At 41.1% G+C, this 25822-nt stretch overlaps 2 protein-coding genes and 2 long non-coding RNA genes across 7 annotated transcripts in view; 2 read left to right on the plus strand and 2 right to left on the minus strand.

Annotated features, from left to right (window-relative positions):
* Positions 1 to 2793, minus strand: part of LOC125747450 (uncharacterized) — a 3781-nt gene extending 988 nt beyond the window's left edge. Inside the window, exons 1-2 of the long non-coding RNA XR_007399305.1 lie at positions 2724 to 2793; positions 1087 to 1205 (exon numbers count right to left, since the gene is read on the minus strand). This is a non-coding gene — a long non-coding RNA (uncharacterized LOC125747450). The remainder of the gene's footprint in view (positions 1 to 1086; positions 1206 to 2723) is intronic.
* Positions 1536 to 6488, plus strand: eif6 (eukaryotic translation initiation factor 6). Of its 3 annotated transcripts, XM_049022686.1 has the most exons (8): positions 1536 to 1648; positions 2730 to 2773; positions 3253 to 3393; positions 3622 to 3707; positions 4479 to 4654; positions 5026 to 5202; positions 5645 to 5826; positions 6112 to 6488. In XM_049022686.1, exons 3-8 carry the CDS (start codon positions 3287 to 3289, stop codon positions 6119 to 6121), a joined length of 738 nt encoding a protein of 245 aa, XP_048878643.1. In that variant the 5' UTR covers positions 1536 to 1648; positions 2730 to 2773; positions 3253 to 3286; the 3' UTR covers positions 6122 to 6488. The 3 variants fall into 3 exon arrangements, with proteins under 3 accessions (XP_048878643.1, XP_048878642.1, XP_048878644.1); XM_049022685.1 differs by lacking the exon at positions 1536 to 1648 and having other exon boundaries at positions 2730 to 2864; XM_049022687.1 differs by lacking the exons at positions 1536 to 1648; positions 2730 to 2773 and adding an exon at positions 2867 to 2935.
* Positions 6489 to 7112: 624 nt separating this feature from the next.
* Positions 7113 to 17332, minus strand: map1lc3a (microtubule-associated protein 1 light chain 3 alpha). 2 transcript variants are annotated; one of them, XM_049022692.1, is made up of 5 exons: positions 17134 to 17332; positions 14921 to 14976; positions 12525 to 12631; positions 8350 to 8529; positions 7113 to 7766 (listed from the first exon to the last, which is right to left on the minus strand). In XM_049022692.1, the coding sequence occupies exons 1-4, from the start codon at positions 17171 to 17173 to the stop codon at positions 8367 to 8369; spliced, it is 366 nt and encodes a 121-aa protein (XP_048878649.1). In that variant the 5' UTR covers positions 17174 to 17332; the 3' UTR covers positions 7113 to 7766; positions 8350 to 8366. The 2 variants fall into 2 exon arrangements, with proteins under 2 accessions (XP_048878649.1, XP_048878648.1); XM_049022691.1 differs by having other exon boundaries at positions 7113 to 8529.
* Positions 14380 to 18664, plus strand: LOC125747451 (uncharacterized). Its single transcript, XR_007399306.1, has 3 exons — positions 14380 to 14606; positions 18166 to 18244; positions 18369 to 18664. It is a non-coding gene; the product is annotated as an uncharacterized LOC125747451 (long non-coding RNA).
* Positions 18665 to 25822: the final 7158 nt, after the last annotated feature.

Here is a 25822-nt window from a genome sequence, read left to right on the forward strand (position 1 = left end):
ACGCCGAAACATTTATCCAGACACTAAGTAAACCGTGTCCTCCCAGACTGACCTCCCCCCGGACAAAGCTTGTGCACAACATGCACAAGTTAAACACACAATTCGCCACATGATCCAAAACAGCAGTTTGTTTTTACTGGTGAAAATGCAGGCAGTATCATAATCCGATTTGTGACACGTTATTCATCTGCTGTGGTTATAAATATTCATAACAAACAGATAACTGTCTGCTAATCATAGAACCGTTTGTATTACGGAGCTTTCGTTTCAAATGTTATGGGAACAAATGTAAACAGTACTTGGGTATGATAGTTTATACTTTGATAGCCTGACCTGTAAACATGTTCTGACACCCTTCTAGTTCAAACTGTTCCCTACAGTAATTCTAAAATGGTAATTTCATTCTAAATACAAGCTTTTCAGTCACCCCATTAAAGACATGTACCCAAAAGACTGGTAACCTTGCAGTGATGTTTATCTTCACTGCATATTTCATTTTGAAAGGTAAAGGTGAGGAAAAAGTCATTAACAGTCTCGGACAATGATCTGTTTTTCTTCCTGCTTATCTTTAGCCCCATGTAAACAGACCCAAAGTAAATGCAGTATTCTATAGTAAAAGTAAATTTAATATATATAAATAAACAATAAATGTACATTTGGACATTTTTCTGCACCAGATATGTAATGGCAGTGTAAGAACGTTTTTCCTCGCTATATAAAGAACATTCATTCAGCTTCATTTTTATATTATTATTATTTTAAACGTTTTTATTGTCCTTGGTTAACTGCAGTTAGTCGGTTGATCGCCTAAGAAATACATCTCCTTTGAATGCCTCCTGGTGGCGATAAGGAGAACTACAACCAAGGAAATGCTGGGAAACAAGTGAATCTTACTTAATCTACTAAATAATAGATTTATAAATTAATTAGACAATGTATTTAAATGCCAAACACTCGACTCTTTCACATCACCTTCTCCTCTAAGCCTTGCTGTTTTCCATGTTATTATGCGTGGAGTGGCAGATAAACCAACAGTTAAAGCCCAACAAAATATTACTTAAAAAATGGCATCAATAATTATTTTACCCCAATAAAAAGACTCCACTGTATGAATCTAAACGTGTTTCTGGGCAGAAGTGTTCTTCCGGAAGCTTGTAATATGCTGCGCTCCCGCTGCAATGACGTTTCGGCAGCGTCCAGAGAACCTGTCAACAAACAATACGCCACCGCAGGTTACGAAGCGATTGGTTCACACAGTAACCACGTGACGAGCAGTACTACAGTTGCTATGCAGGTTGTTAGGTAAAAAAGTGTTAATGGAGTGCATGTGCAACGGTGCGCTTGACACAATCGGCATGAATGAGCCAGAACATCGTGTAACAGCCTGAAGACTTATTTAAGGAATGCTACCAATAACGAATACGTTTGATATAAAAATGCAATGAAAAAATGTGTGACTACGTCATATCGTGTTATTAAAAAATAAACTCCAGTTTCTCTGATCCCGCCCCACATTCTCGTAAACACTTTAAAAAGCAGCGTTACACATTCATACTTCGATCGTGTTCATAATCTGCTATTCTGCTCTTCTGTTACCGTCAACCTACTTCATTCCGTTGGACATAATTCCATGGAAATTTAGTCAAAGGTAAAAAAGCACCTTTTCAATTAGAATTCCAGCAGTAAATAGTTGTCTGAAATGTTGCTTGTCTTGCTGGTTCTATGCATTTAAGTTAAGCGTGTGGAAATGTATAGAGGGAGTAAATGATTTCATATCTTACAGATTAGTGCATGATGCTAAAATGGGACAATAGACTTATTTCAAGATACCGTTAAATGAGAAAACTATCCTGGAAAACAAAACACTCTCACAGTGATACCGACGTAGATGCACATATCTAAATGAGTAAATTTTGCAACATTCGAATTACATTTATCAACAGACATTACATTTAACAAGGCGATAAATGTGCTTTAATTTCACGTAAATATATTAAAATTCTGTTTCTAAACTGATTTAACTTCTTCAAACCTGCCACGCCCAAAATTACCCCGTGTAGGATAGCCTCTCTTCATCGCCCCTTCCCACCACATAAAATCCCCGTTACATGTATCTGATCTGATTTACCTATTACTTTGTTTATAAGTATTACTATTATTCTCATTATACTCTCATTATTACATGCCTAGTCAAGTAAATTAAATGACAGTGATTTGTATGAAATTATCGGCTTGCATGAAAAGTACAAATCTGAAATCTGTGAGCAGAGCTCTTGTGAGAAAAGCACAAGAGGGCGTTCTGTAAGAAAAAACATCATTTCGGAAGTAACTATCAATTTTATGGGTGTCACTTTAAATAGTTGTGGTTACTGATATAATCGCTGTTGCGATGAAAAATACGAAATTCAGTTGTATGCAGAAAAAAATAACACTACGTTTCGTTTCTGCGGTCAGTACAAGTAAGACTCCAGTACGGAACAATAGGTTTCACATAAAGCTGACAAAAATACCATCTTTTAGTGCGCGTTCGTATGTTAATAAAGTACAGGCCTGCACAGAAAGCAAACGCAACAGAAGTAATTACATATGGATATAATCTTCTAAAGTGTCATGTAAACATATCTTTCTAAAGCGCAATTTCGGTTTAATTTGAATGTGTAATAATATGCTGATAAACACGAATAAATAAAATACTGTACAAATCCAACTGCTTTTCCACTTACATATAGGTGGGCGGGCTTTGAAACGTCGGCACGAGCTGCGGAACACGCAAGTACGTTTACGTAACGACGTCATTGTAAGGAAGTGGACACGTGGGGATAGAAAGGCTTTGCTTTTGAAATTAAGAAGGCCGGAAACGTTAGGTATGATTTTTCACTCAAATAATACTTTACGTTTATGGGACGGTCTGTACATGTGAACCAGTAATATATAGGTATATTCTTCTAAATGAAGACGTGTCTATTTTGTATATTTGTCTTAAATTTGTCATTAGTTGTGGAGTTTTCGGATAGTGAAACTCTGGGTGATTTACTTTTTGTTTCTGATTTTTTTGACCGTTAACTGCATCTTTGTCGTTAACGTATGAAACATACTTTTGATGTCATTATGTATTTGTACGGTACGACAGTATTTCCGATCACGTTTTCCTCATTTAATTTGATAATGTTTTGTGGGTGTCTAGTAATATTGTCCCGCTGTCGCCGTCCATGTGCTGTTATGAGAACTTAAGTGGGATGCCTGTATTTGCAGACTGCGAATATATCAGCTTCCCAAGTAACTGGCCATGGCAGTGAGGGCATCCTTTGAAAAGAACAACGAAATCGGCTGTTTTGCCAAGCTCACAAACACATACTGCCTTGTAGCCATAGGTGGATCAGAGAACTTCTACAGGTTAGTCTCTATAGTTACTATGTCAAACGCTGAAATATAGAGTTGAACACATTGGGATTTGTAAATATATAGTACGTGAACGCTAGTAATTTCGTATAATATGTATTTTCGTTTCTGTGTTAGCGATTTTATACTGATCTTTTATACTGACCGTGTTTAGTGTTATATCGACAAGATCCGTTAGCTAGCCTTGGGTGCCTGAACAGTGTGATCTCTTTTTCTCATTAGTGTGTTCGAAGGTGAGCTGTCAGAAACCATCCCGGTGGTACACGCCTCAATAGCAGGATGTCGTATTATTGGCAGAATGTGTGTCGGTAAGTTAAGTGAATATAGTAAAGTGAATGTAGAAATCATTCCAAATGAAGGTACACCAGAATTTGGGGATATCTTGGGTTAGTCCTCATGAATAGAGTTTTATTTGCTTCTTAAATGCAGTAAGTCTACAATTTGTACTGTTCGTGGACATAGTTTTGTCATAAACACTTTAGTACTTTAGCAAGTTTTTGTTAGGGTAGCACCTGCACACTGGCCTGTTTGACAGAAATGAAATTCCAGCGTGTGCTGCTGAATAACACTGAGAGGAGAGACACAGACCTCTTCCCTACAACCTTATTTGGCCCCTGTAGCCATGTTTCATCATTATCAAATCTGCAAGACCTGCTAGTATTTAATGTGCTTCCCCATTTTGAGTAGCTGCAATATTACTGCGCTCAGCACTTTATGTGAAAAGTAATGTTTCTAAGCCTTGTTTGTCTTTTTTGAGCTATTGTACATCTAATTGTCTATTTGTTTATTTGTATACTGGGTGTGGCTTAAGCATTACAGTGCACTTGTGGCACACAACCAATAAAACATATCGAATCTAATTGTGAGAGAACTCTGTGATATTTATTCTGCGCTGATTAACATTAATATTAGCATAAATGTCTGAAAGAGCACAGCTGTTATTGGAAAGGGTTAATGCACATTTACAAATGTAAACTGTAAGACTTCAGCATTTGTAAATGTTTATGTGGGTCTCTCAGGAAACAGGCCCTTCATCTGGTGACAGTCAGAGAGACAAACTCCTCGCTGTGTGTCCGCAGGTAACCGACATGGGCTTTTGGTGCCCAACAACACCACGGACCAGGAGCTGCAGCACATCCGCAACTGCCTGCCAGACACTGTGAAGATCCAGCGTGTTGAGGAGCGCCTTTCCGCCCTGGGGAATGTCATCGCCTGTAACGATTACGTGGCTTTGGTGCACCCTGACCTCGACCGGGTAAGACAGAGGGGGCAGGATCCTGAGCATCTTTAATCGCCTTTTATGCCGCCTGGGTCTGTCTGTTTTTAACTGTGGTTATCGATCTTTAAAGTGAGCTTTCCTTGAAGTGGCACGCGCATATTATTTGCCTGTTGTGTATATTTAGCACTGCATATACAAAGGCAGTTTATCATGCCTACTAATGAGACGTGTAAGTGACTACACTCAGAAAGCATTGTCAGTTCAATATAAAATGCATGTAAGTATATTGTTTTCAAAGTCAATGGCAGCCATTGATATAACTAAATCGCTAAAACTGGAACAGTGTCTCTAAGGATGTTCAGGTGCTCACATGCAGTGTTGACCAGTGCCCCACTGTGCTGTAACAGGAGACAGAAGAGATCCTGGCAGATAGCCTGAAGGTGGAAGTATTCCGGCAGACCGTGGCGGAGCAGGTATTAGTGGGTAGCTACTGTGCCTTCAGTAATCAGGGAGGTCTGGTCCATCCCAAGACCTCAATCGAAGACCAAGATGAGCTGTCGTCACTTCTGCAGGTGCCACTTGTGGTGAGTAGCTGATACTATGGGGATGCAGGGTCTCACTAGGTTGTGTGTCTGAGATCAGAATGTTGCAGGTTCAGATCCCAGGGTTTAGCCATGCTGTGCCCTTGAGCAATGCCCTTAATCCACAATTGCTCCAGAGAGAAAAAAGCATGTTGCAATAGATAAAAGCATCTATGAAATAAAAATAGTCACATGACTGATCACAATTACGTGACAGCATTATATTTAGTGGTTGATGGTTTGATTGTAGTTTGTTAAAATGATTTTATGGGACAGTGCAGTGTGTAGCTCCATCCTTTCCTGTTCCCTTCTCTTCCTGGTGTGAAGCTCCAGAAAATCAAGAACCAACGGTATAAGAGGCTGTCGATAATGGGTGGATTACTGGTGCTGTCATGGTAAAAGTAGTGTAACATTGAGTTGTTACCGGTTTCTCTTCCCGCTCCAGGCAGGAACAGTAAATCGCGGTAGCGAGGTCATCGCGGCGGGCATGGTGGTGAACGACTGGTGTGCCTTCTGCGGGCTCGACACCACGAGCACTGAGTTGTCGGTGATCGAGAGCGTGTTCAGGCTGAGCGAGAGCCAGCCAAGCGCCATCGCCACCAACATGCGAGACTCTCTCATCGACAGGTCAGTGTCCTCAGGCGGGGTGCACAGGGTGAAGGGTCACATGATGAGCACCAGCAGAATGCCGTTCTTCGTTAATTACAAATCATTACAAATGATCGAAATGCTGTTGATGTCTTGCATGGACTTCATGCCCGTAATGATATATTTGGTTAAATTTGGGAATAAAAATGGTTCACGGTATATTTTCTTGATTTGGTTTCAGCCATTCGGTGCAAGTCTGTTTTGTACCTCAGCTTGTACATTTCAGGTTGTTTTTAAACACACAAAATAACATTTGTTTTACAGCCTCACATAACACTACCCACTACTCCTGGATGAATGCGGGTTCACTGACATTTCCAGACCAACGGCACAGAAGTGTAGCCCATGAAGAAGACGTCGATCTTTTGTTCTTTGCATCACATATAACACCCAAAAGTTCTTATCAAATTGGTTATTTCTGTGGGTTGTCTTGCTCTATAATCTCCATTGAGAACAGAAGCAGAATCCTGGCGTGATTATGTTCTTTATGGATGATGTCAAATCCAAGCATGTAACTGTCTGACTTAACATGTATTTATATGTCCAGACCCAGTTACCGCGCCATATTCTGTCCTGTGGAAAATGGTCCTTTAGAAGTCCATTGACATAAATTTTAAGAAATAAAATGTGCTGCAAGCTGATTGTTTGAGGATGTTCTTCATGTGGATCTTGGGGTTGCACTCTGAAAACACTGGTGTGGAATGTAGTTTTTCTATACCTCTGCCAATAACAAATGCATGTTTACAAACACATTAAATCTGTTGTATTGATCGAAATAATACTGCATAATGTTTTCCACTGGTGGCAGTATTCTCCAGCACCAAGTGTCGTCTTGGTTTATTCATTCTAAGTTAGGCCAACGTGAAAAATGGGCTTAGAATTACAACAGTATGCTGACTTTGTAAACCGGCTTAACTGTTTAAAATGGGGATGCTCATAGGAAGCAGTTTGCAAGTTAATTACTGCGTTTAACAGCATGGCCATAAGGTTAGACTGCACGAAGGATCCGATTGGATTCATGCATTTAAGACATGCTACTCAGATGGATTTTTATTGGCCATCTTCAACCGAAAAATGTGATTATAATCTGTTCCATTCTTATAATGAATGGATGCCTTGCATTGCTAAGGAAACCCAAGGTTTGGTGACGTGTACATAAGGGAGCAGGCGCAAGCAAGCCTTCAATTAAGATCATAGGTAGATAAGTGGTGCTTGTACCTGCAGTAGAGTTATAGCTGTTTACTCGGATGAAAGATCAGTGCTACTCAAGGCAGTATTTTCTTTTATTGGCAAATACTTTAAATAAACATTGCAGCAGTATTTGTATATACATTTCCTTGTAATGACCTGGTGACATTTCTGCAGACTTCACAAACACGAGATATTTTGTTATGTACTGGTACATAGACGGTTTATCCTTCAAAATCACAGGCATTTTTGTGCTTGGAAAATACAGGGATGGGGAATTAACATTTTTTGATTAATTTTTTTTTTTTAAATCAATGGCATAAATCAGTAAACGGCAAACAAAAAGCATGCTAGATAATATTCCACAAACCTTTTCATTCAATCGTTGTGTACAATAGTCACATCTATAGATAAGTTACACATCTATAGATTTATATGTATTATTTCTATAGTTGCAGGCCCATATTATAATATATACATAGATATATAGATTTATACAGAAGTGTGTATCATCATGTATATAAATATATACATATACACTACACTTATAATATTACTACCATTGCCTAGTATTTCTTTCTTTATATTCCTGTTTATTCTGAGTGCAAAGAAGCGTGTTTGTTCCTAAATTAAAGCAATAAAAAAGTAATAAAAGAGTGCTACAGTAAGAGAACAGGCATCCCAAGTCTTGTAGTTAAGGGTTTTGCTAGATGAATGATCATCACACCAGACTAGAAGAGACCAGAAGGGTAGGTCAAGGATCGAGGCCTCCACTTTCAATCAGTTTTATCTTACTCCATCTGAAGGATCTTAATTCCTCCAGCAGAAAACCAATGACAAAAGGGCAGACAATTAAAAAGAATGCACAGATTTACCCAAAGCATATCCAGCACGAGGATCCTGGATTTGTTCCTTCTGTTTGCACTACTATTTGTGAACAGTAATACGAGTCAAAGTAGGCATCAGAGCTTAAAGAGGCAGAGGAATACAGCTCAGCCAATATCATCCTGGGACGGTTGCCATTCTTCCTTCTAAGGGAGCTGAGAGGACTAAAATGACCCCGCTTACCCACCCTACCCCCATTAGGAAACTCTTATAAGACCAGATTGTTAAAAATGTGCACGCAACATGAAGGAAAGACAAAGGGCAGGATTCACGCAGAGCATTTCTGTATACACGCTAGAGACAGGAAAAAAAGCTGCACCTCTTCCTGCTTAACACCCCTGGGGGGGGGGGGGGCACCCAGGTCATGCCAAACCGAGAGGTCCAGGGAGAAAATACTGCAGGCATGTCACATGCCCCTAGCTCTCTCACCTTCTCCTCCTCGCACCCTAACAACCAAAGGTCTCCTGCGAAGCGTAGACCATGTAGAGGAAACCGTCCTCGTCGCGCTCCTGCTCGTAGATCTCCGAGATGGGCGTGGAGACGCTGACCATGCTGTGCTGGTTGACCAGGAGGAAGAAGGCCTGTGTTGGGTTAAGCTGGAGTCGACGTCTGCAGGGAGGGAGACGGGAAAGGATTTATCAAACACGGAGAAGACCACACCCCTCCTTAACGCATGCATGATTTTCCCCGGCACAGGTGTGGAGTTGATTACCGGTTTATTATTTTAGATATCTGCCAAATTCCATACACTGGTCTTCCTTAGTCTATCCATTCACAGCATTAAGAGATTGTGTAACCACTGACAGGCAAAACAGGTCATGTTTTAAGCTACTAAAACTATTAAAATCAAATCCTTTTTCCTCAGGCTTGACATTTGTTAATTTAACAGATAATTGTTTATTGCTTTGGGAAAACGTGAGAGAGCACGGTAGAGCACTTCCTGGAGTAACTGGGGTTAAGGACCTCAGCAATGACATCACCCTGCTGACCACGGGATTTGAACCAATGACCTTCTGATCACAGGGCAGTTTTACTCCGCAGAACCACATACTGCAAGCAAAAGGTTCCAAGTCAAGCACTACAGTTGTACTGTGGAATAGACGCATACAAAATCAGACTTGCGGTATAACTGGACAAAGTTCTTTTCAATAAAAGAATAAAACAAATACAGTAAATCATTACCACTCACTGATTAGCCAAAGAAGGAAGGAGGCAAAAGTTAAACCTCTGTTTGTGAGATGGTATTGAAAATGTCCGACAGCTTATTTTTAGAATATGTGCATAGGATGCAGAGTATTGATGACTAAACAGATGGGGTGGAGTGTCACACAGTAAGATCGTAGCAACTGACACTGGACAGGCTGCTACAGGGTTTTACAATAATCCACAGGACCAGTGAGTCCACTCATACATACCAGGCTAGACATGCCACAAACCATTAGAAGAAACACGCATCTCATCGGAACTCACATGTTAGCAGGCAGTAAATAGGCTGCCATCAGGTGTCCCAAAATATGCCAGAACAATAACAAATTTCAGAAACGGTTCTATGTCCTTGACATGAAATTACTCAGAAATGTATTGACAGTGTTGCCTGTCTAATCAGCCTCTGCTCCAATTCACAGGTTGACACCTGAGGCAAGTGTGTGTGTGTTTATGGTGAAGGTTCACCCTGAGCGTAGATTTGTGCAGAGGTGGAAAGTTCAGGTGCAGAAAGTACAAATCCAGACCAAGGTTTTGTTTCAGCCAACAAGTTACTTATACTTAACTGGTTGGTTGTAACAAAACCTTGGTCTGGATTTGTACTTTCTGCACCTGAACTTTCCACCTGTGGTTGTGTATCACCCAGATGTGACCCCATTGGTCAATTATGACCTGATCGCGAGTGAATGATACATGAATGAGGGCTTCCATCTCCCTCATTACTCTCATGATAGCTCTAGCAGCATGCCCTCCCCATGGTTTAGACTATTTCTCAAAGCCAGAGTCCACCGCTTCTATAAATAACTGAAAGCAAAGGTTTATTTTTAGGGGGGGGGGGGTGCATGGGACAGACTGCTTTGAACGCTGATGTACTTGACTTTGAGACGTTGCGAAACTACAACCATGATCAACAACACACGTCGATTACCAGCCATGACCAAAAAGACAAGCACGTGTACTTTTCCAAAATAGATGGGATCGGTAAAGTTAAGTCGTGATGAAGAAATTTCATGAATTGTACATGCATTTAGAAATTTCTGCAGCATTACACGAAAGTTAGCTACAGCTAATTGCATGGCAACAGGCACCGACTATTTTCTTCAAAGGCGTCCCCATCATCTGGGCCATGGAGATCTTTATGAGGGATGGCTATTGGTCCAAACCTCTGCGACTCTGGGAGCTTCTCAACAGCCTCCAGGATTCCAGGAGTCAGTGTTCCCTTCTAGGAGACTTACAGATGTTATGTCTGTTTCCCCAGACAAATTCTTAATTTTTTTTTTTAACTTTAGTGAGCTGTTACCTCTACATGGTTTGTGCAGTGTGGCCTACAGTGTGAGGGAGTTTACCAGAGTACCCAGAGGAAACCCCTCAACGACATGGGGAGAACATACAAACTCCGCACACATGTGACCCAGGCGGAGACTCGAACCCGGGACCCAGAGGTGTAAGGCAACAGTGCTAACCACTGCACCACCATGCCGCCCCCTAAAACATAACATAATAAATAAAATATGACTGATACCTCATATTGTCATAGGATCTTTCAGTACCTCACTAGACATATAATTACTGTCAACAACTATCATAAATTAATCAGTTGCAAACGCAATGCTAGAATCATAAGCATAAGACTACAAACAAGCAGAAGTCAAGATCTGAAAGAGTTGCAGGTTCAGCTCCATTCATCCTGTGATGTGACCTTTCACAAAGCTCCTTAGCTGAGCGTCGAATGAGGGCTACCTTCATGCGTAATTGCATTATGAGTCACGCTGTCAAAATGCAGTCACGACACTGTCCTGCAGTTAAATTTAAAACATAATCTCATTTCTATTACAAACCAGGGATTCTGAAACATTTATGGACCTGCTAAGATTAATAACCCTGTTTATTAAAACTGGGATGACTGTATTCATGTGACAAGAATAGATCCTTCTCATATATTATCCGTCAAGAGAAATATGAAAAATTAAACCTTTGATAAGCAACATAAATAAAGCTTTCGGAATGTTTATTTGATAACACGATCAAAAATGCAATCCCCATTTTTCCCCCACTAAACAGAACTGTATTACTGCAGAGATTTTGATAAAACAATCATGCTCCGCAGCTACGTTTCAGTCAACGACAGACCACATATACAACAGTGGCCCTGTGAGATTATAGGATGAAGAATTCCTATCAGCTAGTGACGTCGAAGCTGTCATAACGTCATAGCGCAGCCGTGCGTATTACTAGTAGTTGCCTAGACATGATCACGCATGTTTGTATGCTAGACAAAGGTCATTAAGGGTTGAACTTGTGTGAAGGTGATTGGTCGGATGGACTCTCAAACACACCACCAATACCAATCAACCAACCACAGCACAAAAGTAAGGACACTTCAGCTATGCCTGAAGTCTTTACTGTACTTTACTGTAAGTGGGAGTTTTTGTATTAAGTGTTACATGGCAGCTGGATCTACAATAAATATGTTAATGAAGTTTAAATTTTAACATTTAGTTCTGCTTATACCAATATGCATTTCTGTGCTGAATCTAGATTAAGTACCCAGTTCTAAGACAAAACACCAAGCTATCTAACCTAGCATCAGGCATCTTGAGACTTGGACATGATTCTATATCCTTTAGCTTACAAGTACAAGTGTCAAGGGGAGCCCTTCTGTTCCAGCCTTGGCAAGATACTTAATTTCTCAAAGTTTCCTAAAACACTATCCAACATACAGGCCGTCGGCCTGGAATTACACCAACTGTGTACATAAGCTGAGAGTCGGTGATAGTGCCCTATGTCCTTATTCCACTCCAACTGTACCACAAAAACCTTTTTTACTACAGACACCAAAGCTACTGAATCATCTGGGAGGTGTGAAACTGCAGACTGTCATCTCCAAGTCTGTTATTTTTCAACTTTTTAAGCAAAAAAAAAAAAATGTTACTATTTCCAGGCATCATTCGAATTCAGCTGGTGTCTCTCAGCTTCTGTAAATCACCCTGCCGTACTGATCCTGAATGGAATACTATAAAGCCCTGACGTTAGCGCTTTTCCCTCTGAACCCTCCGTTAAAAGCACCAGCGTAACAGATTCTGCACACAGGCAGGGCCGGCGTGTTCCGCTGAGCCTCACAAGGTCTGCATGCAGATATCGCGAAGCAAACCATGAAACGAGACTCATTTTAGGCCACGACTTCAGGTGAATGCTACACTCACACACAAAAGCATGAAGCGTGAAGAGTTACGACAAGTATATCTGTAGTACTGGCTTATTAACAAGATGGATAACCTCACCACTGCTTAATAAATCTCTGAGATATCCAAGATATAATGCAATCTTTTTATGTATGTGTGTGTGTGTGTGTATGTTTGAAACATTTATCAGACACTAAAGACATGCTGTGATATCCTTACCTGATTATCTTCACCAATTCACTCATGTTGACATGATCAGGAACCAAAAATTTGGTCTTGTCTAGCACTGGTAGCTGTTTTTCTCCCTTGTACCTTTCAATGATGACCTATAATATAAAAGAGTAAATACTGTATAAATGCCTACTTCTTGTACCATACAGTTAAAAATTTGGTCAATCGAAACCTCCTATGCATATCTGCCCTAAACCCATAATCGATTATGCTACTAAATATTAATTATAGTAATGATATAATGGTACAAGGGTCCGTTTGTGACATGAAATGAAATCTGGAGATCAGGTTTCACGACAATACAACCAAACATTTCTTGTTTCTCTGCATTTTGACTCAGCGTATATTTGTGTTCTCCTGGTCTTCAGAAACTGATGTTTGACTGGTGTATTGACATCCCAGGGGCTGTTCTGCAAAGAAGTACGATTTTTGCAATGACTCGCATGTAAATACGTGACACTAGATAATTCAGCTACTGTATCACACTTCCACACAAATTTGCACGTATGCTTCAAACTTGACCTCAAATGGAAAGTCAATACCGAATGTAAGATTCAGATTAAGCTTTTATTCATGGATAAACCAGGCCAGAACTCAGATTAAAATAGTTTCCATTTCCTCAATGTCTTTTTGGTTTCTCATCCAAGAGATAGCAATCCTCTCCAGGCTGTTCCATTTACAACCTAAACCTAACATGCCAAACTATCTATCAATCTTAACAGGTGCTGTTTCTGGGCCAGAGCAGGCGACTCTTTGTAGGACAGCTGGGCTATACCATCCTGCTAGGAGACAGGGGTCTGTTTTTCTAGTGGGCCTAAATGGCACAAACTATTTCCAAGCCTAATCATACACCACTTAATTAGTGTACAACCATTGGAAAACACTACTCTCTAGGACTGGTTATGAGTCAAATTATACTCCTTTTTGGGTGAAAACATTTTATTTTTCGAAACAAAAAAGAGAAACATATGTGTATGTAGTTATTAAGATCTCCCATGTGGACATTACTGGTGCACAAGTGCGCATTTACCTTTAAAAACGATACGTGTGACCTATCAAGGCTGCTATCTCAGTACTAAGTCCACGTTTTCTTTGAACAGCTCTCAACCATTTCAATGAAACATTGTGTTAAATGATCATTACCACCTGTTTTTATATTGCACGCATGACTGGAAGGGGTGGTCTTCATAATAAGGCCTAACTGTACCAGAAGCATTGTTATTTTTCAATACAGATGAAGTATTCAATTGCAATTTCTTTGAATATGGGCTGCAATTCACAGCTCTCAGATTTCTAAATCTCATTGTTAGCAGAATGACGTAAAGATGTATTTATTTGCAAAGCCCAGCCCAAAGATGGACCCTGCCCGACCTGAAAAACTCACTCTGGATCTTTTAGACATTCATTTCAGATGCAGCATACAGACAAACAAGGAAATGGAATCACAGAGTTTTGCTTACATTTTTTATTTATTTATTTATTTATTTTACATTTAGGGTTGGAATGGACTTTTAACCGAAATCCCAAGAGCTCTATCAACAATCTAGATAAAGAAAACACAGCTATCTCAGATTTATGAAGTCTAAGTAATGCAGAGTTACTTAGTTTTACAGGCCATCTTTTGTTTTGCTCTGTTTTCATACATCAACTTTAGAATTTAACTATACATCCGGAAAACAAAGATTTTTTTGCCCGTCTTTCATAACCAATGCAAGGTCATGGTGAGATTCTTTTAGGGATCCATCCATCCATCCATTTTCTGTAAACACTTATCTTATAGGAGATAAGGAGTTTATCCTGGAAGCTACAGGCGGCGCAAGCCAGGGAACAACCCAGGAGGAGGAGGTGCCAACCCATTGCAAGGTGCACACACACACACACACACACCTATGGGCAATTTGATAAGTCCAATTAATCTCAGCATATTTTTGGACTGTCGGGTGTAAACCAGAGTACCTGAAGGAAACCCCACAACAACATGAGGATAACACACAAACACACGGAGCCATGGCAGAGACTTAAACGCTGGTCCCAGAGGTGTGAGGCAACGGTGCTAACAACTACACCACTGTAAGTAATTTATTACAATTATTATTAATCCCAAAAACACTGATGTTTTAATTGCATATGACATGTCTGTACTTAAACCCTGTTTGATGATTCGAAATCAGGAAAAAGATAACAATAAAAAGTGCTGGGATCCCTTTCACTAAACCTCAGGTCCTCGCTAATGCTTTCTGGCAGCCAATGACAGTTCGATGTTAACCACATCTATTACTAAAAAGTGTAAGTAATCCCGCACATTACAGGAGGAGCAGGGCACTCTGTTATCACGCTATACGGAAATAAGACCGGGAGACCGAGCAGGATGGGATGCCGCTTACCGGGATTTTGTTGGGGTGCTGCTCTCGGATTTGCTGCACCTCCTTGCAACGGTCAGCTTCCAAAAAAAAAAGAGGAGACAGTGTTACAGAGTCAGAATGCAGGCCAAGACTGCAGATACTGCGAGGAAGCAATGCGATGAGCCAGTCGCAATACAAATGCCAGAGGAAATACAAGCCGGATTTCCTACTTAATGTCCCACCTGGGATAACATTCCACAGCCCTGCTCTCCGGAATCAAGCACTTCGATTTCAGCTATCCCCCCCGCCCAGTTCATTCAGATACACACACACACACACACACACACACTATGGAGTCAATGGACTTATGTCAGTCTTAAGGATTTATGGGGCACTCAGAAAATGCCTTATTTTCTTGAGAAGTCTTGATGATTGGACTGTCCCTCAGCATTAAAATCTATCATCTCAGTGGAAAGAGGGAGGTAAATAGGAAAAAAACCAGGAATCACAATGTGGGACAAATATAACTCAACAGCCGGCTAGACACCCAAGTTCTGTAACATAATAACAGTTTGGCCTCTAAACCAAACGGTTCAGTCCCAGCTTTCCCGCCCCCTTGTCAACATGGACCAATCACAGCAACATCTGCGTCCCTCACTTTAGCTACCCAGCAGCCTTTAAAGGTGACGGACAACATGATTAGCTGACAGACAATGTGACTATGTACCGTTAGAAGTTCAGACGACCCTGTTTCGAGACGAAAGGAGGAAAGGGGCGAGAGAGGGACCAGAATGCAGAAAAGGGCCAAAAAGTCTAACGCAGATGTTTTTAATATAAAGGCTTAAAAAAATCCCAAACCAACTGTACTGTGATCATGGTAAATCACACAGAAATTACAATGATCAATAATTAATTATTAGTTATTTACCGGAGAAAATTTTTAAAATGTACTGTGTATTTATAGACATTATTAAAACATATACATTGGATAGAAAATTACCATAATAATGTCATATACACCTACCATTTTGTTTCTTACAAGACTTACAAGAAGGTTTGTTTTTTAAATGACTTGCAATCAGATAGCACTGTTCATACATTTTAGTTCTCAACATGGAAGGGAATTTGTCGCTAAACTAATCTGCTGATTTTTTTTTCTCCCTATCTTGATCACACCAAGTTCATTTACTTAAAAACATGATAATTTTGCACATTCAGGACAATTATTTTTGAGTTTTGGTAAATGACACTTGGGATCGCACATTAATATTTACACAAGCCAAAGTTCCACACAGTACAGTGCTATGGCTGCTTTGTTCTTAGCAGTAGTATTATAAAATCCCGAGTCATCACTTGAAACTGTCCTCATTGTTATTAATTTATACGTTTCAAACTGCTGTGCATTAAATACCAAACCCACTTTCATGGGACATTATCTAGTAGCTTCATGTCCTGCTGGTCACATGGGCTGGCAGCCATATTTGCCTGACCCCTTGTATGACTTTCTGTTGACTCGGTGGGAAGCGCTGTTCCCTCACAGCTCCGGGCCTCGGTGTTTGAATCCCACACCTGCTCTGAGTATGTGTGGGCATGGAGTTCGCATGTTCTCACGTGGCTTTCCACCAGCTTTCTCCCACGATCCAAAGTTAGTTGAATCGGTGTCTCTATATTGTCCATAGTGCATGATTCTGTGTGTGTGTGTGTGTGTGTGTGTGTGTGTGTACCCTGTGATGGATTGTCATCCCATCTAGACATGTCCCCATAAAAAAAAAATAATAATAATAAGGCTTCATTATATTATATGCATATTACCTACATAATTACATATTATTTATTACTGTACTGAGATTATTAGCTAGACTTCTCCTGGACATCTTATGATAATTGCTAAGGCCTAAATTTTAAGGCTAAAAGTTTAAATGTTCTTCTTGAAGCCAGTGGAGTGCCTTGTACAGTAAGTGAGACACGATCTGCTGATATTAAAACATTAACTCAAGAACAACCATAAAAATGGTATAGCGTGTTTACTTCTACATATTCTTTGTTCACATTTGGTGATGTGACCAAGCCTTATTTGCTCTGGATAAACAAATACCGGGCATAAACACAACATAAATAGACACATAACGATTAGATGTGGTCGGATTGTCCCAAAAAAATATATATTACCGTCTAAATTTTAACCATCAGTTGCAATACTTTAATAGCAAGAAGGGGGAGAAACACACTACACACCAGCTAGTACAGATACTTACCGAACGGCCTTCTTTGTTTGAAAGGTCTGTCGGAAGGCATATCTCTCTTGCGTCTTTAGTGATGAAAAATATAGTTATTTAATGTGTGAAAGTTGTGCTGTCGCGGATGTTGCGATGCTGTTTTCCTTCTTCTACCGCGTCCCTTCTGTAGCGACCAAAACAGCACCAGACAATGCAATAAACCCCGGCCGTGACGTCACCTTATGACGCTTAAAGTGACCGCGTGAATAAAACGCGGCGGATTTTCACACAACACAAAAGCATTCCTGTTTCTATGCACGTTATATTGTAGCGATGGCACTGATGCACTTTTGTTATATTATCGTTTGAATCTTATTTTAATTTACAGCATGTATTCTTAATACTCAAATTCAGCCTACTGCTGTCTAAAAACTTCAGATATACTATATATAGCACTGTTACCTCACACCTCTGGGACCTGGGTTCGAGTCTCCGCCTGGGTCACATGTGTATGGAGTTTGCATGTTCTCCCCATGCCGTCGTGGGGTTTCCTCCGGGTACTCTGGTTTTCCCCCACAGTTCATACACATGCTGAGGCTAATTGGAGTTGCTAAATTGCCCATAGGTGTGCGTGTGTGAGTGAATGGTGTGTGAGTGTGCCTTGTGATGGCCTGCCCCCTCATCCTGGGTTGTTCCCTACCTCGTGCCCATTGCTTCCGGGATAGGCTCCGGACCCCCCGCGACCCAGTAGGATAAGCGGCTTGGAAAATGGATGAATGGATGGATATATATATATATATATGTATATGTATATATATATATGTGTGTATTTATGTCATAAATAACACACATATAAGTCACACATATGTCTCCAGTTTCTAATAATGTAACCATTTATCTTGCAGAACTGACCAAGATTGAATATTATTCATAATTCTAATGAACATTTAATTTTTACTTAAGGCTATTCTCATTTTTTATGATGTTACAATATATATTTAAATAATACATAATAAGATCTGTGATGGGTTAGGAACCCATCCTGGATTTTTCCCTGCTTTGCACCCATAGCTTCCAGGATAGGCTCCAGACCCCCATGACCCCGCATAGGACAAGGGGATGTAGAAAATGAATGCATGAAGATAATAAGGTCAGCAAACAAGCAAAGATACTTACTTTCACCTGCGTCAGCTTTGTTAGTATTGTGGTTTTCAGTTTACATAAATACTTTAAACCATTCACCTACCCATCTTCCAATTGCTTATCCTGGTCAGGGTCACAGGAGGGCCTGGGGCCTATCCCAAGAGCACAGGAGAGTCTGGACCCTATCCCAGGCAGCACAGGAGGACCTGAACCCTATCCCAGGCAGCACAGGAGGGCCTGAACCCTATCCCAGGAGCACAGGAGGGCCTGGACCCTATCCCAGACTGCACAGGGCACAAAGTTGGACATGAGGAAAACATGCAAACTGCACGCATACACACAAAAGGTGGGATTCAATCCCCTACCCCAGGAAACATGAAGTCACTTTGCCACCCTATTCAAAATCCATCCGAGTAATAAACCAGTCAAAACATTTCTAGAAGCGTTTGATCTTCTTTTCTATAAAACCGAACATTGTGTTGAGTAATAGATTTCAAATTCCCATAAATTCAAATACACTGACGAGTATTCATTAAAAAAAATCTAATTACCAAGGCTGCAAATGAACTGAATACCCAGTTCTGTAAAATGTTGTTATTTATTACAAGGTACAAACTGTGTCATCAGTTTTCATCCATTCTCCATACCAACATAACCGCTTACCAAAACCGCAGTGGGCCTGGACGTTAGCCCAGAAACAGGGTATGCACACTCCCCACAGAGCCAGCAGACATTCTAATCCATTTGCCTTTGGGCTGAGAGGAAGGCAGTGTAACTGGAGAAAACGCACACAGGAGAACTATACGGGGGTGCTGGTGCGTGCAGGTCTTACATTTGGATCTGTGGGATGTCGCTAAAGACAAAAACAAAGACTCGAAGGCATGAAACTTGCTTGGTGCAAAAGCCATCCAGAAGGCTGTCTTTAATGCTGACGTGTCAAGGTCACATATTCCAAGGTTAATCCCCAAGAATCTGGACATGCCATTAAATGACGTATTCACAAGCTCATTATATATTTGATGGACTAGCCTGAGCTGTCGCAAAATGTATTCCCATCAACAAAGATCAGCTATGGGGACACACCTCACTTTCCCAGTTCTGCCACTGGCTGCTGATCCATTATACAGAACTATTAATGGCCAGGGGGCGGCATGGTGGTGCAGTGGTTAGCACTGTTGCCTCACACCTCTGGGACCCGGGTTTGAGTCTCCGCCTGGGTCACATGTGTGTGGAGTTTGTATGTTCTCCCCATGTCGTCGTGGGGTTTCCTCCAGGTACTCCAGTTTCCCCCCACAGTCCAAAAACATGCTGAGGCTAATTGGAGTTGTTGGAGTTATCATAGGTGTGCCTGTGTGAGTGAATGGTGTGTGAATGTGGCCTGTGATGGGCTGGCCCCCCATCCTGGGTTGTTCCCTGCCTCGTGCCCATTGCTTCCGGGATAGGCTCTGGACCCCCTGCGACCCAGTAGGATAAGCAGTTTGGAAAATGGATGGATGGATTAATGTCCAGCACTTGTCCCAGTGTCCTCTATGTTACCAAAGAGCATTTTTTTAATGTATACATACAGAAAAGCTCTTAAAATTTTTTCAAGTGTAATGCTTTAGCATTCTTCTACATTAACATGTAAAGTGAGGGCTGCACATTCTAATTTGAATTTCATTTTCTATGTGTATATTTTAATTGCTATTCCAAACTAAGATGCATAAAATGTATTTTCAATGACAACCACCACTTTGGGGTGGTGTACGGTTGTGCGAGTTTGCAGCAATGCCTTAACCCCAAATAATGCCCCAGGGGTTGTTGGAAAAATGGCTCCTCTTGTGTTCTGACCCCAAGCTTTGTGGTTCCTCTGTGTGTGTGTGTGTGTGTATGTGTGTGTGTGTGTGTCTCATGGGAGAGTAAGACAGGATATGTGAAAACCAAGGCATTTCTTTATACTTTGTACAAATGGCAAAAATATATCATTATTTAGTTGAAATAGTATAAGGTGATTATATGTCTACACTTTCCAAGTTTATTTCCAGATGCAGAACAATTGTCAAGGGCAAGTATTATTGTCTATAAATATCCCCCACTCTTTCATAACAGGCTATACCGTACAGGGTGACAGCGATTTTGGAATCTCTCCCAGGAATTACAGGGCACACGGCAGGGGACGCCCTAAAGAAGGTGTCAGTCCATCACAGGGCACACTGGCTAATGTAGGCACACCAATTCACCTAAAGACATAGTTTTCACCTGCAGGAAGAAACCCACAGTGAACAGGCGAACTCCAAACATCAAGGAGAACCCTGGGGGCGTGACCCCATTAGCTACCGTGCTACCACAGCCACATTCAATTTCTGACATTTAAGCTTATTTATGTAAATAGGTACAGCTTATGGTCATTAGAAGTGATAATGAAATGGAGCAATGTGAAACCCCGGAATTCTGAGAAGGAAAGGAGGAATAGCATGTGGCACATAATAATATTAATTTGACGTAATATTTAGAATATTATCCCTCAAACCCTGTACTACATAAGCTGTCTGAAGATGAAATGTATATATTTAAAATATTATATTTATCTCTTTATGTTTTTGTTCTGATAAGGAAATACCACAATTACCCTTTGTCTAGAACTCGTACACACACTTTCCTTCACAAATCACAGCACTCTGAGATGGCATACCAACCACTTACCATTAGAGGGCGCTTTCAGTCTGCAGAAAATCAGACTGGCAAGTCGTGTACACAGTGTCCATAAAGGATGTTAGGGATCAAGGCAAGAGGCACATTAGATTTTATCCTGTGCACTTAAACTGTTATATTTGAGGAGGTATGAGGTGCTGTTTCCATTGCCAGACTCGTGTTTGTGTTAAATTCATGACTGATTGGGGTGGATGACCTTCAGAGCCAGAGATCTTAGCTGTTTTTCCTTTGTTAGGGGTCAGGGTGTATGGAGGATATTAGATCTATATTAAGAAGACACTGGCTCCAGTGGAGCTGCGGCTATGTTTTGGACCAGCCAGTAACCCTGTTGTGAGGTAGTACCTGCCAAAGCAGCAATTATGGCCAGCTGGCCCCAGCACAGCAGGAAGATGGCAGAGATGTTGGATACAGGCCCTCGGCACAGGAAAGGTTCTGTCTACCCTGGGCCCGGTCCACCAATAAGGTCAAGGTCTGGAGGTGGAACACAGTCACAAAGAGTTTGCCCCTGGAAATGTAGGAGAACAGGAAAAAAAGAGGGAGAATATGCGTCACGGTGCTGAAAGTGGAATGAATGGTCTTTCTGAAGCTCAAGCAAAGACCGCAAACCCCATTAATGGAGCATGAAGGTGAGGGAGGAAGAGAGAGAGAGAGCTGGGGCTGGATGTAATAAACACAGAGCAAATAAATGGGGGTGCAGAGAAGCCAGGAGAAAGAGCTGCAGGAAGCTCTTTTTACAGCACAAGGCCTTTCGCTCCATCAGACTGAAGTTAACATGTCATACTGTAACAATCACGTCATCTGAAATGAACTGTGCAATTTCTAAAGAACAACTTAAAAAACAATAAGTTACCAGTACGGAAAAAAACATTCCCAAACGCCCCCAAAGAAGGCTAATTTGCATTGTTAGGAGATAACAGTCATCCTTTAAAAAACAAAGTTAAAAACACAGCTCTAAAGAACTTCTGTGAACATATGGATTATGTCTGACAATGACTGGGTGCCCATAATTGCAGTCAGGTGAGCAAATGGCCATATTAGAAGACTAATCTAGGGTGGAATAGATCAAATAAAATATTTTTAAAAAGTAATTTAAATAAAACATTATATTACCATAAATCAATAGGCTTCGGATCACCCACGACCCCGAACAGGACAAGCGGTTACAGAAGATGGATGGATGGATAGATGGATGATTATAAATCATAAAGCATATAAACATAATATGTCAGTCATGCCTATTTAAGACCACAACTGGTCCAAAATTTAGTGTACACATTAGGCTATGATGACCATGATTGACAAACAATGGATAGATCATATCTTGACTAAAACAAAGGTTGAAAGACTTCCTACTTCTCTCTTTTTGACACTGAGACAGCAGACAGGACCTAACAATGCTTTCCAGACTGAACAGTTGTATATTGTCACTTTTAGCTCAGAGAAAAATGAAGTTTCAAATGTGCAATTCTTCAAGGACACACAAGAGAACAAGACCCTCTATTGCGCACAGCTCAGTGACAGCATAGCCACTCCGTTCTGTTGGGGGTCTCTCACTCCCTCCTACTCCGTATTCCTCAAACGAAACGAACCCCATGGATTTTCCTATCTCCCTGCCACCTCCAGCTTTGTTGAAAGGATGAAAACGGTTGAACTAGCCAGTCAGAGTTCTAATTAATTCAATTAGGCAATTTAAGGCTAAGGTGGAATTAAGACCAGACGATCTAAGGCATACAGGCAGTGCGTTGATTCGATTTTGTTCTAATTAATTCAGCCACAAAAGTGTCTTTCTGGCCATAGTGGGGAATGGAAAATGCACAGAACCGCAGTAAGAGGCAAACAATGACACGCAGCCTGTGAGCAGCTCAGCTGCCAAAACAGCGATGGGGGGTGCGAGGTGAAGCTGGGAGGGGGCTGTCACCATGATTACACAGCAAACAGCTCGTTTTGTCAGCGTCCCCCCCCCCCCCCCCCCCCCTTATTGTTGTGACTTTACTCTAGATTCCTCACATCCAGCTTGACACAAATATGACATAGACGCAACCACATACTTTAGCAGAAACCTTTACCAGAAGCTTGATCATTAGTTTTCCTTTCATATCTCTGTACATTTTTTTTGCCATGTAGGTTAGCTGTCTAACTGTTTCCTATTTTCGGTCACTACGTTGCATTTTTTTTTTAACGTCCCTGTCATTTATGATGGATTTTATTCGCAGAAGAAAAAAAAAAACCCCGATCCACCACTCATGTTTGTTATTCTGCGTTGACATTAAAAATAACTTAGCAAGGTTATTCTGCTGGTTCATCTGCAACCTCACATTCCATTATTTCAGTCCCGCTGGGCAGAACCCATGACCTTCAAACACGACTGCAATTTCCTAAGTGCAGACAGCTGCTCTCATCAGCACCATGTTTTTACATAGCTCATGCTTATTAACTTACAGCTTTCGGGCCCAGAGCATCATTTCTTTTTAAATCTTCCTGCGAAACAGCCTCTAGTTTAACAGTTTAACTGCTCTGATATATGCACTAACATACACTATTATGAACACACACAAACTAAATTACACATGTGGCAGGAGGCCAAAATAACAACACATACTGCGAAAAAATGATGGATTATAGAAGGCTGCAGATATCACTGTTTCCATTATCACAAATGTACAGACATTCCTATCTTGTTCTAATTCAGTTCTGTTCCAATTCAAGTTCCATGACATTAATACCCATAATTCTTTGGGCAGCTGCACAAAAGACCTCAGAGAAGCCTAATAGAACAGAATGTGAATTATTTCTCCTTGGGTGGAGTACAATTCAGGCATTATGTGTGAGACATACAACTAAGTTTTGGAGAAACATTACTGACTCCCACTCGCCTTCACAGAGGGAGGGTCTCGGGGAACGTAGCGCTTGAGTAACTAATTTGGTTTGTTGATGTAAGTCAAATCATTTTTGACCTTCTTTAGTGCCTTTATGATCTGCTTGTTTCTGCGATTAGGTCATTTCTGCTGTGACCAAGCGTGCAAATAATCCTTCGCTTCTGAAAGAACGTCCCACGCTCAGCGTCAAGCACGAGAAAAAAAACTCGCCCTCATCATGTGAGATGCAGGGGCAGAGGGGACGACGCTGGGCTACATGGATCGACTCCCGGTTGCTTTGCTCACTAGCGCCATTAGTTCCGCAATCAACATTTTCACATTTTCACCACCTTTGGCTACATTTGGAACTACTTGCGATACATAACAGCCTCTGGCACCTTATTCAAGATGTACCCAGGCTCACTTATTGTATCAAGGAAAAGCAGAGTCTGTGTCTTTATAACTGGGAGACTGAGGTAGAAAAGCCATCAGATTTTGTTTGTCTTTTGCCCCTCGTCTGTCATTTGTTTTTGTCCACAAATCTGCCTTCGCAGCTTCGTTGATTTCGGCTGAGCCGAGCTGTTATGTCTCCCATACTCAGGAGGAATTCCATTTCAGTAAGATGGGCTTTACCTCCTGGCCCTAAATCGCTTTCCTCAGGTAGCTCAGTCTCTGTTATGGCCTATTACCTGCTCCAGGTTAAAGTAGTACCTGTACTCGGGAGTGAGTACCTTTGGAGTATCTGTACCTTTGGAGTATTTTGAGGACATCCTCGTCATCTTTGCCTGATGGGTCACAAGTGACTGTTTTTTGGTGGTAATATTCATAACTTCTTTGCAGTTAGCGAAACTGTATGTCTTCTGACTCATTTGATCACAATGTAGTAAAGGAGGTTTATAGAGAGCAAGCCCCCCCCCCCGATATCAATCATATTAACAGTTCTCTGAAACCAGAGGTCACAGGTGAAGAAGAGGTTTGTTTCTGTAATCCTAGTATCAGACCACAGGGATAAATGAGCCATTGAAGAATGACAGGTTCATCTGAGCCACTTTGGGTTGGGGAGGGAGGGGGGGGGGGGGGTGAGTCATTTGTTCCTTGGAAGCAGGTGGGTCTATCCAGTTTAAATTCGGCAAATCTCCTTTGCATGTCTGAGTAATGCTTGAACATTATGGAATTGTCTCTGTCTATACTGTAATATTAATATGCAAGCTACAATATATAGGTTATTTATTTAATACTTGTTAAAACATCCACAAAAAATACTGACTGGGACTGAATCACAGATTCTAAGAAAATAAACACATTTTTTTTCTATTTCCTCTTATTAAAACATAGACATCGCCAAAATGGACTTTCCTCTGTGGTGAGTTACAAAACCGTTTAGATTAGGGTGACCAGATAATCCATGTCAGGGAGGACACTCTGATTTGTAACCTACCACTTCAATTAAAAACAGCTAGATTTCACTTAAGCACTGAGTTCTTGCTGTTTGCTGATTGGTCAGTCTCCTATAATCATGTACGCGTCACTAATGTTACCGTGAAACAGCTGGATGAATCTTTTAATCAAGGAAACAAACCAGTCAAAGCACAAGAAGAACTGAACGATATAATCAAGCACAGGAGCCTTTCAGTTTGCGGTTTGTAAAATGTGAAGCAGCTCAAAGTGTCCTGCCTAACATGGATTTTCTGGTCACCCTAGTTTAGATGAAACATATCCTTCAAAACGACCTGATCGAGCACAATCTCCCCGCAATCCGCATAAATGCGTCGTTATGCTTTAATTGCATCAGCAGGCATTTGCAGTCACCAGCACAGCTGTGAGCAAAAGACTGGTAGAACATTATCATTTCCTTTCATAAAGAAACAATTAGCCAAATGCTATGCAATTCACAGCTGGTGTTACGTTCTGTCCGTCACGTCCGCCTGACCCTCCCGTCTCCTCCTTAACGTGGCCCTGATGAGGGAAGCAGATGAGGGGCATCAGGAGGGTGGGGATGCTGGCCAATGCTTGGCTGGTATTGCGTAATACCGTATATA

Source organism: Brienomyrus brachyistius, chromosome 8, assembly GCF_023856365.1.
Source record: "Brienomyrus brachyistius isolate T26 chromosome 8, BBRACH_0.4, whole genome shotgun sequence".
In the NCBI taxonomy this organism is placed as follows: Eukaryota; Metazoa; Chordata; class Actinopteri; order Osteoglossiformes; family Mormyridae; genus Brienomyrus; species Brienomyrus brachyistius.

Coding starts and splice junctions, on each gene's coding strand:
- eif6 (XM_049022686.1), top strand. CDS start 3,287: ATGGCAGTGAGGGCATCCTTTGAAAAGAACAACGAAATCGGCTGTTTT. Junction 3,708..4,478: donor TATTGGCAGAATGTGTGTCG/GTAAGTTAAGTG, acceptor GTGTGTCCGCAG/GTAACCGACATGGGCTTTTG. Junction 4,655..5,025: donor TGCACCCTGACCTCGACCGG/GTAAGACAGAGG, acceptor GTGCTGTAACAG/GAGACAGAAGAGATCCTGGC.
- map1lc3a (XM_049022692.1), bottom strand. CDS start 17,173: ATGCCTTCCGACAGACCTTTCAAACAAAGAAGGCCGTTCG. Junction 14,977..17,133: donor CAAACAAAGAAGGCCGTTCG/GTAAGTATCTGT, acceptor TTTTTTTGGAAG/CTGACCGTTGCAAGGAGGTG. Junction 12,632..14,920: donor AGCACCCCAACAAAATCCCG/GTAAGCGGCATC, acceptor TTTATATTATAG/GTCATCATTGAAAGGTACAA.